Genomic DNA, 17422 nt, shown 5'->3' with positions numbered 1-17422 from the left:
TCATACTGACAAAATAAAAAAAATAAAAACAAACATACGCTCAGTCATCATCTCTCCACTAAACAACCAAACCTCAAATGAAAATACAGGAAAGATTACAGATTATTAACTGTGTGAAGTAAAATGTTTAGGTAAGAAGTGAAAAGACCTGCAGATGCAAAACCAGATTTTAGCCACTAGATGGATCCAACATCACATACATGAGAAGTCTATGATATGCACCTTCCCAAAATATTAATCAATAAACAAATACATTTCTGAATGTAGCCTTTGGGAGTAATGAAAATTGTTTTTTTCTATTTTTTCATCAGGAAAATGTTGTTATATCCCTGTATAAAAAACAAACAATAACAGCTCTACTTTATATTTATTTTATTAAATCAAAGTGTTTATTCTCCGTAGAGTTCAGGAGTAAAAGTGGAGAGTCAGCAGCTGTTAGTTAGAGGCTTGCATGTCTCTATGGATATTAGAGGCATATTGCAGTAATTAAAAAAATAATAAAAATGTTCATTTAATGACTTCATACATACACATATAGGCTTAAGATCCCAGTTGTGAGATAGCAGCAAAATTACAGTAATGTCATAGGAAATATAAAGTCCCATTAAGAAGCACATTATACTGAGTCTCTATGGAGGCTTTTAAAAATACAATTAAACTCTGAATGAACCACTGAGAGCCGCAAACACATCACAGAAACGCCTCCATGCAGGTCCAGGGTGTTAAAGGTAGAGCTCTAGTTCGGAGAGCCGATCCTGTTCCGGAATGTGACGGAAACAGCCGAAGAGTCGCTCAGAGAGCAGAGCGGACCACAGCGGTCCAGATGGAGGAACCGAGCGCCTCCACAGCGGACACATCGGACTCTGAGGTCTCCTCTAACACACCTTGTGGTTCCGGGCTGGAGGAAGGTCCTTTTCAGCTGTTTGCTCCTCCGATCCGCCTCAGACATGTTTGGTCCTTTTCAGGATTGAAAGTATAAAAGTTCTCATCATTCATCATGGGGTGAATGTGACGCCTGAGGAGGAAGAAGAGGAGGAGGATGATGATGATGATGAGAGAGTGTCGTGACCAAACTCACAGGTAAGTCTTCATTAAAGATAAATAAAAGACATAATTAGACTAATTGATTGTTAAATGTTACAGCTCCTACAGTGATTTGATCTCATATGAAGTTCCTCTATGTGTTGTTATTGTGTTTGTTGTTAGAGGTGCATTTTTCCACCGCTGTGATTTCAAGCTTCCTTCTGCTGAATTATAGATCAACTTTATTTCTGTATGTGCAGCCTGGCGGCTCCCTGGAGAGCTCAGCAGGGATCCTCATGTAATTATAGACTCACTGTTACCATCACTCTCTTCTTCTTTGGTTTGGTGCTGCTGATACACACAATGACAAATACTTATTGATAAAGAACATTTCTGTTGACATAAAACTCACAATTTAACATATTGTTCACACTTCTGGCTGTGCAGAGTCATTAACATTAATGTGAGCTATCTAATTGGTATAATATTCCCCAGATTTTTTTCACTTTCATTGTCAAAAGCAAAGATTCTCATGAACATTTCAAGGAGAGGAATCACAGTCGAGACTTTAGTTAAGCCTGAGATTAGACTGAGATCAACTCAAAGACAAGATTTAGGACAAAAGTAGCCGGTATATAGTCTGAGTGTCTTTGCAAATGTAAAAAAAACAACACTCAAAAAGTTATTTAAAAGTTGCCTTTGGAGTTTTCATCCGAAGCAAATATATATATTACCAATATAATCTAAAGCTGAAAGGTTTCACTATAGCTTTGAGAATGAATGAAGAAGGTGGGACGTGGTTGAAAGCTCTGAAAGCTAGTAAGTACACCTTTGAGTTTATGTAGTTTTGGTTCAGCTGTTCTCACCGGAAGGCATCTGTCTTGTGTGTCCGTATGTCCAACAAACATCATGAATACATTCATACCACGTAAAATATTTGAAAAGCTCTTATATATTAAGTATATATAATGTGCATTGTTTACATCTGCTGCTGCTTCTTCTCCTCGTTTATTGGTGCTTTGTAGCTTTTTTTATGGTGTATTACTACCACCAACTAACAGTGTGTTTAATAACCTCCTCTGGATGGTTGTAATGAGGTATGTATTAGATCATCTCAGTGGTCACACTGTATGACTGCAGCTCCATAGAGACTCTCTCTCTCATCATGTTACTCTACTGATCACATGTAGCTGACCTTCCTCCAGCAGCTCTCAACTAAACCTGCATCGTCTAAATGATCAATGGACTTTAACTCATCTAATAATGACTGGGACGGCAGTCCAAGATGAAATGAGAACTAAAACAGAGACTCAAGAACTTAACTGAACAACAGTTCACTGAACGGGCCTACGTACCATCCACAGGACCAGGGCCACTGGACCAGAACCTCTGTATGAATCAATCAAAAGACTACACAGACACAAAATGACATCACAGAGATGAAAAATGACTACAAAAAATCAAAAAACAACTATTGGACATAACACGAGGACAAAAAGCACAAAAATAATTACTCCAAAGACACCTAAAATGATCACAAAGAGAAGAAAATGTCTACAAAGAGACAAAAAAGATTACAAATAGACACAAAATGACAATAAAGAGGCGAAAAACAACCACAAAGACGCAAAAAATAACTGCAAAGATACAAAATGATCACAAGTGGACATAACAAGATGACAAAAAGGCAAAAAACTACTGCTAAGAGACACATGTCCACAAAGAGGCAAAAAACAGCCACAAAGAGACAAATAACAACTATAAAGAGACAAAAAACAACTACAAAAAGGCAAAAAATGGCTCTAAAGAGACACAACATGACCACAAAGAGGCGAAAAATGACTACAAAAAGACAAAAAAACAACTAGAAAGAGGCAAAAAAACGACTACGGAGACACAAAATAACCACAAGTGGATATAACATGACAACAAAAAGGCGAAAAACAACTAGAAAGAGACACAAAATGACCACAAGTGGACATAACAAAACCACGAACGACTACAAAGAGACCCAAACTTTCAGTCTGGGTGCCTTGCTCCTATGTTGGAGGGGTGGGGGGCCCTTCACATGTCTGTGTCCAGGGGCCCGGGGAAAACTGGTGGCCAAAAAAATCTGTTACAGCAGGTTTTAGTCAAAGTAGCAAAAGCACTTTTTTATCTACTTTATGCAGTGAATTCTCCATGACACGCCCTGCATTCATGATCTTACTTAAAGGCACAACGAGGAAGATTTGCCGGTTGCGGTTTGTAAACACAACATTCGAAGTTGGCCCCCTCCTCCCCAACTCAACGACACCAGTCGCCATGCCCCCTGGCTGTCGTTAGGGTGCTCGCCAGCGGGTGAAAGCCAACCCCAGATTCACCCTCATTTTGGAACGAGCTTTGTCAGCTAGGCGTTTTGCCTCGCTATATTTTTTTGCGCTGTGTCCGCCGTTTTCATAGCTTCCTCTTGGATGCCTGCTCATGATCTGGCACCTGGTCGCTGCGTTTTTATAAAGGTTGATGCCAAGAAATGTCCCGAACACAGCAACATAAGAAAATCCCTGCAGATACAGCAGCCCGGTCTCCTAAACATTACCTTCCAGTACAACGAAACTGCATCATCAATTACGTTTAGAGTGAAACATATTTTTCTCCTGGATTTACTGAGGTAGAGCTGATAGAGAACTAGTTTATAAACTGTTGGGTAGTTCAGTCTGTAACATTGCATTATATTTTAGAAGTTAGTCATAAATACATTTAAACATATAGATCTTCAAAGTAACTATGGCTACCAAATAAATGCAGTAAAAAGCACTATATTTCTCTCTGAGATGTGCATCAGTTTCATGCCCTGTATTGGAACTATGTTAAATTGCATCGTCCCTATCGAATAAAATTAAAAAAAATAAAAAAATGTAGTGCAGTGAAGTATAAAGTTAAAGTAGGAGGGAATACTCAGGTAAAGTATCTGAAATTTGCACTTAAATACAGTACTTAAGTAAATAAGTAAATGTACTTAGTTACTTCCCACCAGTGGCATTTATAAACGCTAACATGCTTCCCACATACACACCCTCCTCCGTGAAGACAGACTGCCTCAGCGGACTGTGTCCATAAATCAGAGGCAGAGAGAGAAACCAGATGAGACTGAAGGATTCAGAGACAGATGAAGTCAGACTGCTCTGCTTAAAACACCATTAAGTCCACAACATTAGGTTAACACCTGTCTGTGGTTCCTCGGGCCATTTCCTACAATCAGAGACGGTGTAACATTATTACATGATATTATAGCTTCACTTTACCTGAAGAGAGGCTCTTCCTGCTGGATGGATCCCTCAGCTGCTGGTGTTTGGCTATTCACACCATGAGGCATCACTCTGATCAGAAACAAAAAGACAGAAAAGATGATCCAGATATAATCTTCATTCCCTGAAACTTGTTGCTAAGCAATATGTAATCAACTGAATTAGGTTTCCTGGCACTAATATTAACATTGTACTGTAAAAGAAATATTTTCGGCAGCAGTGGGAACACTCGAGGCAGGAGAGCAAGTAAAAACTTCACAGTTTTAGAGTTTGATGTGAACTTTGTTATTTATTCATCTGTTGAGTGATTTCGTGGTGTTTTATTGTGAAAGTGTGTCTACGCCATGTGGATGTTTGTTGGTAGAGGACAGTAGATGAGCATGCGTGGGAGTTAGTTTCTGTTTTGGATGCATCTATGTGTGTTTTTTCTTTTTTTACTCGATCACATGGAGACACTTTGCTTGCATCCACGTTAATGTTGATAAGAAGTAAATCATGATTCTGAGCACAACTCTCAGTTTAATCTTGTTAAAATCTGTATTATGGCTCGCTACACAGAAAACACCCAAACATGGACTTATATTCAGTCTGCAAAGATCTGAAATCCAGTAAAAGCCTCCTGGCTCTCCACCCGTGCACGTTGTGTTTTGTAGTTAACATAAGAACGTCTCATACATCAAATTAGTGTCTGGTCGTCTGCTCTTAGAAGTGCATTTAGCAGAGTAGATGAAATTTAGAGTGCCTCCATCACAAAAGAGGAGCCCAAACATTCAGAGCAGCAAATAAAACTCAGGCCTCTCTTTGCCAGAAAGTTGTCACGTTGTTTTTTGGGGATTGCTGACTCAGCTTGAGATGAGATGATGATGATGATGAAGAAGAGAGGAGTGACATCACACATCAGGACTTTCAAAAACTTTGTTCCAAACAAAGTTCAGTGTCAAATACTCTAAATGTGTAGTAAAAGGATAAGGGTGGTGTCATTCTATATTTTTGTTATTGTCAACAAATTCCATGAAATTACCAAAACCAACAACATGTTAGTCCGTCTCTCAATACTGTCTGACTTCCTGTCTCTAATTACAAAGACACAAAATTACCACATGTGGACATATCACGATGACAAAGAAGTAAAAAACGACTACAAAGAGACACTACATGACCACAAAGAGGCAAAAACAACCACAAAGAGGTAACAGACGACTACAAAGAGACACAGCATGTTCACAAAGAAGCGAAAAACAATCAAAAGAGGCAAAAAATAGCTACAAAGAGACAGAACATGACCACAAAGAGACAAAAAACAACTACAAAGAGACAAAAAACAACTAAAAAGAGACACAACATGACTACAAAGAGTCAAAAACAACTACAAAGAGTCAAAAACAACTACAAAGAGACACAACATGATCACAAAGAGGCGAAAACCAACTACAAAGAAGCAAAAAATGACAACAAAGACACTAAAGGACCATAAGTGGACATAACACGACAACAAAAAGGTGAAAAAACGACTACAAAGGGACCCTCATGTGTTCTCACTGCTGCCTAAAATAGTTCTTTATCAAATTAGTGTCTGGTCGTCTGCTCTCAGAAGTGCAGAGTAGATGAAATTAGATGAGTGCCTCCATCACAAAAGAGGAGCTCAAACTTTCAGAGCAAAAAATAAAACTCAGGCTTTTCTTTGCCAGAAAGTTGTCACGTTGTTTTTTGGTGACTGCTGACTCAGCTTGAGATGAGATGAGATGATGATGATCATCAAGGACATTCAAAAACTTTGTTCCAAATAATGTTCAGTGTCAAATACTTAAAATGTGTAGTAAAAGGATAAGGGTTGTGTCAGACCAAAACCAAACCAAGTCCGTCTCTCAATACTGTCTGACTTCCTTAAACACATTAGTTCCTACTGAAGAGGTAAATCTTTAAAAATGTCTCACAAATATAAAGTTTTTTAACTGCAAAGAGACACAACATGATCACAAAGTGTCAAAAACGACTACAAAGAGACACTACATGACCACAAAGAGGCAAAAAACGACTACAAAGACACAAAATGACCACAGGTGAACATAACACAACGACAAAGAGGCGAAAAACAACTACAAAGAGACACTACATGACCACAAAGAGGCAAAATAACCAACTACAAAGAGACAAAAAACAACTACAAAGAGGTGACAAACGACTATAAAGTGGTAAAAACGACTAAAGCGATACAACATGACCACAAAGAGGCAAAAAACAACTACAAAGACTCAAAATGACCACAAGTGGACATAACACAACGACAAAGAGGCGAAAAACAACTACAAAGTCTCACAAAGTTAGTCCGTCTCTCAATACTGTCTGACTTCCTGTCTCAGCCCCAAACACTTTAGGTCCTATTGAAGATGTAAATCTTTAAAAACGTCTCACAAGCATATATAGTTTAATTTTTTTCATAAGGCAAAATAGCATCTATTAGTAAAGAGGACTTTCTACCATTCAGATATATAGAGTAGTCCTCTCAGCACATTAATAACTTTTCAACAGTAGCGTGTATAGTACATGTTAGTTAGAGCCATTCGTTGCTGGTTTTAGTTGTCCACACTCACCTTGGTTGTGTCTCCAGCAGGTAACCATGGTGAAGGAGAATCTGCCCAGCTGGGCCCACCAGGACTCTGACGAGGGTCTGGTCCACATCAACGTCGGCGGCCTGAAGAGGAGCCTCTGTTCCAGCACGCTGAAGAAATTCCCAGACACCAGACTGGGAAAACTGCTGGCCTGTGACTCAGAGGAGGATATACTGCAGGTGGGTTCAGCTGGTAAACTATCAAATGTTCACCTCCTTCTCTCTTACGGCTCTTCTCTCCTTCCTCCCTCAGGTGTGTGATGACTACGACGTGCAGCAGAAGGAGTTTTATTTTGATAGGAATCCCGGCCTGTTCCCTTACGTCCTCCACTTTTACCAGACGGGCAAACTCCACATCATGGAGGAGCTGTGTGTCTTCTCCTTCAGGTCTGTCTAACGTTTAACAAACTTTACATCGATCACAGAAGCAGATAGATGAACTTTACAGATGTCTAAAAGGAGCTTTAAAAGAGGGAATAAACACACTTTCTCTCCAATATCTTAGACAGGATTTTGGGTTGGGCTTGGTGGGGTTCTCATTCTGTCATTTTCACTTTTCATTTCATAATTTAAAGAAATGTCAAACTTCAACTGGTGTACAAACTAACTTGATCTGACTGGTGTTCCCCACGCAGTCAGGAGATAGAGTACTGGGGCATCAACGAGTTCTTCCTGGACAGTTGCTGCAGTTACCGTTACCACGACCGCAAGCTGGAGAGCAATCGCCATCGCAGCTGGGACGACGAGAGCGACGTCAGCAGCATCGACACGTCTGTGGACGAGATATCGGACTTGAACAGGTAAAAAGTAAAGGGTTAATCATGCAGCTCGACTCACGTCCCTCCATTTACTCACTGCCGTCCTCTATTGTCACAGAGACATGCAGCATTTCCAGGAGGTGCGTTACGGGAACATCAGGAAGTGTCTGTGGCTGACGCTGGAGAACCCGGGATACTCCATCCCCAGCAAGCTCTTCAGCCTGGTCTCCATCGGGGTGGTGCTCACATCCATCGCCATCATGTGTATTAACAGCATCCCGGAGTATCAGGTCGGTACAGAGAGCTGGAAACGTACAGTGTGAGGTGAAATAGACGGATACATGCTGGTGTTTAAAGTTATTCTATTCTATTTAGCTCAGTGATTTGGGCTCATGGAGGCAAATAACACAAAAATCATACTGCTTCTCGGAGTCATAACTCAGTTAAATGTGAACACACAGACATGATACACTTAGTTTTAGATTCTCTGTGACTTACGCTTTCTGAGGATACATTATTTCTGATGTCCATCAATGTCCAACGTCCACAAATCTGCTTAGAAATCATAGTAAAAAAAACGCTCCTTATAACTGCAGAACTTGCCTGAGAATCATTACGTTTTTAAGTTTTCTTCAGTATCAAAGTAATTCAGTGATAGTTGTCTGAACATCCATGAGTCCACTGCAGACAGGAGCTGCCAATAGATAATACGGCATACTTTTAATGGAGACAGTTGGACTAAATGAGTAGGGATGATGGAGCGTAGTTGTCTTGATTTTGTCTGAGGAAGGAAACCGCTGTTGATTATTTCTCCAAACTCATGAACAACTAGTTACACAAAATATTATAATAAAGAAAAACACCTCCTGTATTTGGCCCTGAAACTGAAAGTATCATTTGAAAACACCTGAAGTTTCGATCACCAGTATTTCTCCTGTTTTGTCTCAGACGTTTGACGATGAAGGGAAGGTGGTCGAGGACCCGACCATGCAGGCTCTGGAGGTGTTCTGCAGCTGCTGGTTCACCTTCGAGGTGAGGACATGAAACCAGAGTGTGGTGTGTACTGGTGATACTGGTGAAGAACCGTCGCAGAGTATTGTTTCTGTGTTTGAGGTGGTGACCCGGCTGCTGCTCGCTCCGAACAAGAGGAAGTTCTTCCATCACCCTCTGAACATCATCGACCTGGTGTCTGTGGTTCCCATCTACATCGTACTGCTCATTGAATTGACTTTGGGATCGGAGTCTGAACTGGGAGATCTGGGACGACTCATACAGGTTCAGAATTCTTCATTTGTTGTTGCATGTAAATTAATTGTATGTATATAACATTTGAATGAAGAAATATCAAATTATTTCCACTCTTTGAGTCAGTCTGCTGTTTATTGTCACAGATACAGTAAAACAAAAAGTAAAAACCTTGCTTGAAAACACGTTTGTAATAAAAAACTTATCCGGGGTCGGGTCTCGGGGGCAGCAGGCTAAGCAGGGAATTCTAGACGTCCCTCGCCCCAGCAACGTTTTCCAGCTCTTCCTGGGGGACCCCGAGGCGTTCCCAGACTGGACCAGATATATAATCTCTCCAGCGTGTTCTGGGTCTGCCCCGGGGCCTCTTACCAGTTGGACGTGTCTGGAAAACCTCCAAAGGGAGGCGTCCAGGAGGATCCTGATGAGATGTTGAACCACCTCAGCTGGTCCCTTTAGAGGTGAAGGAGCAGCGGCTCTACTCCGAGCTCCCTCCGGATGTCTGAGCTCTTCACCGTATCCCCAAGGCTGAGTCCAGCCAGCCTACGAAGGAAGCTCATTTCAGCCGCTTTTATCCGCGATCTCATTCTTTCGGTCACTACCCAAAGCTCATGACCATAGGTGAGGGTTGGAACGTAGATGGACTGGTAAATTGAGAGCTTTGACTTCCAGCTCAGCGCCCTCTTCACCACAACGGTCCGTTACAGCACCCGCATAACTACAGACGCTGCACCGAACCGCCTGTCCATTTCCCTCAATCATGAACAAGACCTCAAGACACTTAAACTCCCTCGCTTGGGACAGTAACTCACTCCCCACCTGGAGTAGCAATCTACCGGTTTCCAGCAGAGCACCATGGCCTCAGACTTGGAGGTACTGACTCTCATCCCGACTACTTCACACTCGGCTGCAAACCGCCCCAGTGTGTGCTGCAGGTCACGGTCTGATGAAGCCAACAGAACCACATCATCTGCAAAAAACAGAGACGCAATTCTGAGGTCCCCGAACCGGACGCTCTCTTCCCCCTGGCTGCGCCTTGAGATCCTGTCCATGAAAATCACAAACAGGATCGGCGACAAGGGACAACCCTGGTGGAGGCCAACACCCACTGGAAACGTGTTGACTTTGTGCCGAGTATACGGACACAGCTCTTACTTTGGTTATACAAAGACCGGATGGCTCGTAACAGTGACCCCGGTACCCCATATTCCTGCAGTACCCCCAACAGGACTCCCCGGGGGACGTGGTTGTAAGCCTTCTCGAAGTCCACAAAATACATGTAGACTGGATGGGCAAACTCCCATGACCCCTCAAACAGCCCTGCAAGGGTAAAGAGCTGGTCAGGACGGAGTCCGCATTACTCCTCCTGGATCTGAGGTTCGACAATCAGTCAGAGTCTCCTTTCCAGCACCCTAGAACACACTTTCTCGGGGAGGTTGAGCAGTGTGATACCCGGATAGTGGAGCACACCCTCCGGTCCCGCTTTTTAAAAATGAGAACCACCACCCTGGTCTGCCATTCGACAGGTACTGTCCCCGACCTCCACGCGACACTGAAGACACGGGTAAGCCAAGACAGTCCAACAATGTCCAGAGCCTTCAGCATCTCAGGATGAATCTCATCCATCCCCGGTGCCTTGACTACCTTTATGAGAAAGATGGAATGAAATGCAATAGCACTTTCTCCTCATCACTACTTCATGTCTCTCTCTCTCTCTCTCTCTCTCTCTCTCTCTCTCTCTCTCTCTCTCTCTCTCTCTCTCTCTCTCGGGTGTTCAGGTTAATAAGGATCTCTCTCTCTCTCTCTCTCTCTCTCTCAGGATCTTCAGGGTCTTGAAGTTGGCCCGACACTTTCTCCTCATCACTACTTCATGTCTCTCTCTCTCTCTCTCTCTCTCTCTCTCTCTCTCTCTCGGGTGTTCAGGTTAATAAGGATCTCTCTCTCTCTCTCTCTCTCTCTCTCAGGTGTTCAGGTTAATGAGGATCTTCAGGGTCTTGAAGTTGGCCCGACACTCGACAGGTCTTCGGTCACTGGGAGCGACTCTTCGGGTGAGTCAGGACTCTGTTATGTAACATTTGACTTTCTGACATTAAACCGACCTCTGAGGAAGAATAAAAACTAATGATGTATTTCCTCTGTGACATTCTGCTGTGTTGACCTTTCTGCATCATAAAGGTTGATGGATGTCGGTCTGAGCCGGGAACTGTTGTTGTGCTTTTTGTTTTTGAAGATGTGGTTTTGATTTTCAGGAGGAGGGGGTCGGCCTTTAGAAACATACTTGCTAAACCACCCGGTTTCTTCCCGGGGTCACACTTCTCCCGTTTTTCTCCCGATTTTTTCCCCCTTTTTTTCCTTTTCGTTATCTCAACCTGTTTCTGGCGCTGTACAGCGTCTATGACAATGCAGCTACGCCTAATGTCGTTTCACGGCAGAAGAGAGCTGCCATAGATATATAAGTAAGGGATATTGTACAGCGAGCCGGTTATTGTTGTGAAAGAATCCCCAGCGGAGGGGTCTCTCACCGCCCTGAAGGGGATCTTTCACAACAATGACCCGCTAGCTGTACATTATCCCGCATATTATACTGCTACTTACTGAAAAAAATCGACATCTGAACTGCGCCCATAGCAACGGTTTGTTATACATAGCAACGGTCTGTTATACAGAAATTACAGACCGCAGAATGCCGTGATTGACCAATCAGAATCGAGTATTCAACCCAGCTGTGTAATAAATATATATAGCCTTCGCTCGCGACCAACACAACACGGTTTGAGCTGCGGTCTCTGCACATCACAGCGCCCAAGTTGGGCTTTGCTCGACGCAGGCTCAACGTGTTTCAGAAGTCAGTGGTGGTGTTGTCACGTTGTGTCTGAAAGGATCTTCAGTGAGAGAGAGAAGGAGAGAGAAATGGAAAGAACTAAGAGAAAGAAATACTCAAGCAGGGGCAAAACATGTAAAAAAAAAAAAAAAGTAGAATTAAAAATAGGCCTACCTAACAAAAAATGCTGTTGCAGTGAACTTATCATTTTGTTATTTTCATTCTTTTAAAGTCACCAGAATGCAGGAAACAAAGCAGGCTCTGAAACTCTAATGTTTCTGATGGAGGACCCCCAGACCCTCGAGTTTGGGTTAGAAATCCTCCCTATTTTTGAGGTCTCAGGGTTGGCGAGTATGTTTAAAAAGACATCTCTTTGCGAGCATTAACTCTGATCTGGTTGTTCCATGTAATGTCATTATCGTGTGAAGTGGATCAGTTACACCAGCAGAGAAGCAGCTCCTCCATCACAGTACAGCAGCTCATGTTACCGTCTCATGTATCAGAACATGATGATGATGAGCCTTAAACACCATCATGTCTGAGCTGGAATCATCTGCTTGACTTTGTTAGCTGGATTTGGATTCATTACATTTACATTCAGATCGAAGCAGCACTTTAAAGGGACTCTGTAAGAATCAGAAATTGTTTGTTAACAGTGACACCTGTGGCCGTTAAGTCCACAACAGTCAGCATCCTGTTGCTCGCGCTTGTGCTCGCAATATCGACACACACGAGACTGAACGTGATTGACAGGCATCATGTTGATTAACCTTAGCATCATTAGCTGCTAAAACCACAAAATCACTATATATTTCACCTGCTTGGCAGTAATGTTAGCTGACCAAATGAAGGTCTGACGTCAGTCGAAAAATTATATGATGAAAAAGTCATAGTTTAGTTTGTTGAAAAATTTAATAAAAAAAAGTCATAGTATATTACAGTACCTGTATGGTGTTGCTAGGCAACAGTTTGGGTCCATGTTTACTTCCTGTCAGCTAATGTTATTTACATACACTGCAACAGGAAATAAACTGGGACACATTTAGAAGGTTGTATTTATGTCTGTAAATATAGCAAGATTTTGTACATTGAACATATCCAGTAATGACAGATCTGTGCTACAGAGTTTTGTTCTGTATTTTCTCCAAAAGAGTTTTCACAACATTTATATTTGTTAAAAAAAAATTAAGTTGGTTTAAAACCGTGTAATGATCTATTTATTGTATATTTGTGACAATTTCTGAATACGGGCTGTGTGTATTTCTCCGTATATTGAGCTCTTTGATAGTTTAACAGTATTTATATAGCACTTAAACCTGCTTTATAATATAAAAGACATGAAAAATCTCACTTTTTACAATATGGGACCTTTAATGTTCATCCTGCTTCTCTGTTTATTTCAATGGTACAACATGAAATACTATTACAGCTGACATACAAAACAATTAGGGCTGTGGAAACGAACGCAAATTCGTTTTAACGCCACTAATTTCTTTAACGCATTAATTCAAACATGTCATACTAGCTTGTCATAAAGGAGGTTAAATAACGCTCCAAACTTATGCTAAATTTTGGCGAGGAAAAACTGTCATGTCCATTTTCAAAGGGGTTCCTTGACCTCTGACCTCCAGATATGCGAATGAAAATGGGTTCTCCACGTGTCTCCCCTTTACAGACATGCCTACTTTATGATAATCACATGCAGTTTGGGAATATTTTTTATGCTAAACGCAGTACTTGTGAGGGTTTCTGGATAATATTTGTCATTGTTTTGTGTTGTTAATTGATTTACAATAATAAATATATACAGACAGTTGCATAAAGCAGCATATTTGTCCACTCCCATGTTGATAAGAGTATTAAATACTTGACAAATCTCCCTTTAAGGTACATTTTGAACAGATAAAAAATGTGAGATTAATTTGCAACTAATCAAAGTTCATTATGGACAATCATGTGATTAATTGCGATTAAATATTTTAATCGATTGACGGCCCTAAAAAATAAATAAAAAGGTAAACTTCCACTGCTAAAAACTGAGTACTGCTTCAGATTACATCTAATGAAGTTCTTCTAACAGGTTTTCCATGTTGTTTCTGCAGCACAGCTACCGTGAGGTGGGCATCCTGCTGCTCTACCTGGCCGTCGGCGTCTCCGTCTTCTCCGGCATCGCTTACACCGCCGAGTACGAAGAGGTAACGCTCACACTCTCTACTTTATATAAACATTAATTTATTTATTCTTTTTGTTTTGTGACTTCAGCCAGTGAGGTTCTTTTATACTCACAGTTCCTGTTGTCCATCACAGTGTGAAACATTTCTGTCTCTGCTGCAGCTCATGAATAGTAAATTAAGTATTAAGTAATAATTAAGTAAAATTATGAATACCACAGTGTAGAAATACTAAGTAAAGTTACAACTAAAAGTCCTGCATTCAAAATTTTACTTAAGAGTACAAAAGTATTAGCATAAAAACATACTGAAAGTACCAAAAATAAAAGTACTGATTATGCAGAATAATATATATTATATTATTGTATTATAATTTTTGATGCATTAATTCATCACTTTAATGTCATCACTGTCCTGTTGTTCAACAACACTGCTGTTTTGTCTCTTTTATGTGAAATTTATCCTTGTTTTTAACGTTTTGCTGTTTTGTTTTCACTTTGTTATTTGAGCTTTTACGTGTGAAACTTTTATGCCGCTGTCTCGGCCAGGACTTCCTCGGAAAAGAGATTTTAAATCTCAGTGGAAATATCCTGGAAAAATAAAGGTTCAATAATAAAATTAAATAAATTAAAAAATGCTTATTTTAATGACTTTATTTATATATTTATATACTACTGGGTAGTGAAATCTATAATAATACATCCGAATTTATTAGTTGATTATATTTTGTTTTAATAATCTGAATCTGGAAAGTAACTACAGCTGTCAGATAAATGTAGAGCAGTAATAAGAACAATATTTACTACTGAGATGTAGAGGAGGAAAAGTAGAAAGTAGCAGAAAATGGAAATATAACACAATTATTTGTTTTTTTGTTTGTTTTTAATTAAATTAAATTAAATTAAATTAAATTGAATTGAATTGAATTGAGTTAAATTAAATTAAATTAAATTCCTATCTTTTCAACAAATAATTAGAATAGATAATAATAATAATAGTTTTTTGATTACAACACTAAATTAAATTGAATTAAATTAAATTAAATTAAATTAAATTGAACTGAACTGAACTGAACTGAACTGAACTGAACTGAACTGAACTCAATTTAATTCAATTCATTTCCTATCTTTTCACCAAGAAATGGTCAACAAATAATTAGAATAGATAATAATAATAATAGTAATCATATTTTTGATTACAACACTAAATTAAATTGAATTGAATTAAATTAAATTGAATTAAATTAAATTAAATTAAATTAAATTAAATTAAATTAAATTAAATTAAATTAAATTAAATTAAATTAAATTGAACTGAACTGAACTGAACTGAACTGAACTGAACTCAATTTAATTCAATTAATTTCCTATCTTTTCACCAAGAAATGGTCAACAAATAATTGGAATAGATAATAATAATAGTAATCATATTTTTGGTTACAAGAGTATATTATTGTTAAATTGCTTCCTGGTTCGTCTTGTTACTTTTATTTTTGTTGATATTCAGGTAACATGAAAGTCACATCATGTCCTTTCAATGTATTTGTTGCGTAACCACATCGATGTAAAATATAAAATCACTATGAAGTTCTTCTCCGTCTGTGTTTTTAGGACGTGGGTCTGGACACCATCCCGGCCTGCTGGTGGTGGGGGACGGTGAGCATGACCACGGTGGGCTACGGCGACGTGGTGCCCGTCACGGTGGCCGGGAAGCTGGCGGCCAGCGGCTGCATCCTGGGCGGCACCCTGGTGGTGGCGCTGCCCATCACCATCATCTTCAACAAGTTCTCCCACTTCTACCGCAGACAGAAAGCTCTGGAGGCGTCGGTGAGGAACAACCACCGCAGGAAGATGAGGATGAGCTGCGAGAACCAGCCGGAGGACGACGAAGAGGACGAGGAGGAGGGGGAGGAGGAGGAGGAGGACAGCAGGCGTCTGGACGGTGATGATACTGATGACATGGAGGAGGACGATATAGACTTTGAGGATGACGGAGGTGTCATCAACTACAGCTACGTGGAGCATCCGTCCTACACCTCCATGCTGAGGAGGAAGGAGCTGCTGCAGCTGTGACGAAGCTTCACATCAAATCTGATCCAAGAACATGTTAATAAATATAGTATGAACTGGATTCATGTTGATCTTCTGTCGCTGCACGACGACAGCTCAACAAGTGAAGAAGTGGGTCCGATCAGAGGCTGCTAAAGGTCGGAGGGGTCGTATAGTAACAGAGTGAACCGGAGGTGGATCATAACTCTGAGTCTTCCATGACCGACTGTAGTCTGTTCTCATTCATCGGTGCATGTTTCATGCTGATTCTGGACGTGTTCCTCTGTCACGACTGTTAGAGGAGTGATGAACTGAACAGGAAGTGAAATAGCATGAGCGCAACTGAAATAAAAAAATACCATGAAAAACTATGAGAAGTACTTTAGTGGAGGTAGAAGAGATGTTTCAACACATGGCTGCACTGACCTCTATGCTAAATGCTAACATCATGACAACGCTAACATGCTGATGGTGGAAAGTAACTAAGTACATTTACTCTATTTTGAGGGACTTGTATTTCCATTTTCTGCAAATATTGTACTTTTTTTTCCCCACAACATTCATTTAATAACAGATTCAGATTGATAATTAAATATCATAGAAAATAAAAAAATGATTGATCACTTCACAACCTACCTATCAGTATATAAAGTAGCTCTACCTTCATCAGCTGCAACATTAAAGTGATGAACACATTAATGCATCAATAATTATAATACAATAATAAAATATATTACACGGCTTTGTTGAATACTTGATTCTGATTGGTTAATAACGGCGTTGTGCCATGTCATACTAGCTTGTCAAGAAGGAGGTTAAATAACTGATGTGGGTTCTATGGGTACCCACGAGTCTCCCCTTTACAGACATGCCCACTTTATGATAATCACATGCAGTTTGGGGCAAGTCATAGTCAAGTCAGCACACTGACACACTGACAGCTGTTGTTGTCTGTTGGGCTGCAGTTTGCCATGTTATGATTTGAGCATATTGTTTTATGCTAAATGCAGTACCTGTGAGGGTTTCTGGACAATATCTGTTATTGTTTTGTGTTGTTAATTGATTTCCAATAATAAATATATACATACATTTGCATAAAGCAGCATATTTGTCCACTCCCATGTTAATAAGAGTATTAAATACTTGACAAATCTCCCTTTAAGGTACATTTTGAACAGATACAAAATGTGTGGTTAATTTGCGATTAATCACGATTAACTGTTTTAATTGTTTGACAGTCCTAATTATTTTCTAATATTTTGGACATATTCAGCAGTATCAGTAGTAATCACCCTCTCACTTCTTATAGAAGACACTTGGACTGGTTCCAGGTCAGTGTGAAGGTCGGTGATCGGTGGCGTCGTTGCAACACAGTTCAGTTTTAAAGGGACTATTTGTAACTTTCAGAATTGCTTCTTAACAGCGACACCTGTGGCCGTGAAATCAACGAAAGTCAGCGTCGGG

General features: G+C 40.3%; 1 protein-coding gene across 1 annotated transcript; it reads left to right on the top strand.

Moving 5' to 3' along the window:
- Positions 1-418: 418 nt before the first annotated feature.
- Positions 419-16659, top strand: si:dkey-43k4.5 (potassium voltage-gated channel subfamily S member 2). Its single transcript, XM_037785769.1, has 10 exons — positions 419-1080; positions 6919-7098; positions 7172-7305; positions 7554-7718; positions 7795-7966; positions 8625-8708; positions 8790-8951; positions 10883-10966; positions 13842-13934; positions 15521-16659. The coding sequence occupies exons 2-10, from the start codon at positions 6928-6930 to the stop codon at positions 15980-15982; spliced, it is 1527 nt and encodes a 508-aa protein (XP_037641697.1). The 5' UTR covers positions 419-1080; positions 6919-6927; the 3' UTR covers positions 15983-16659.
- The last annotated feature ends 763 nt before the right edge of the window (positions 16660-17422 follow it).

This window comes from Sebastes umbrosus, chromosome 1 (genome assembly GCF_015220745.1).
Source record: "Sebastes umbrosus isolate fSebUmb1 chromosome 1, fSebUmb1.pri, whole genome shotgun sequence".
Taxonomy (NCBI): Eukaryota; Metazoa; Chordata; class Actinopteri; order Perciformes; family Sebastidae; genus Sebastes; species Sebastes umbrosus.
The sequence above is the reverse complement of the archived record's forward strand: the minus strand, read 5'-3'. Positions and strand labels throughout refer to the sequence as shown.

Excerpts from the sequence above, each read along its gene's own strand:
- si:dkey-43k4.5 (XM_037785769.1), top strand. The coding sequence starts at position 6,928 with ATGGTGAAGGAGAATCTGCCCAGCTGGGCCCACCAGGACTCTGACGAG. Across the intron at positions 7,967-8,624 it reads ACAGCATCCCGGAGTATCAG|ACGTTTGACGATGAAGGGAA; the intron begins GTCGGTACAGAG and ends GTTTTGTCTCAG. Across the intron at positions 8,709-8,789 it reads GCTGCTGGTTCACCTTCGAG|GTGGTGACCCGGCTGCTGCT; the intron begins GTGAGGACATGA and ends TCTGTGTTTGAG.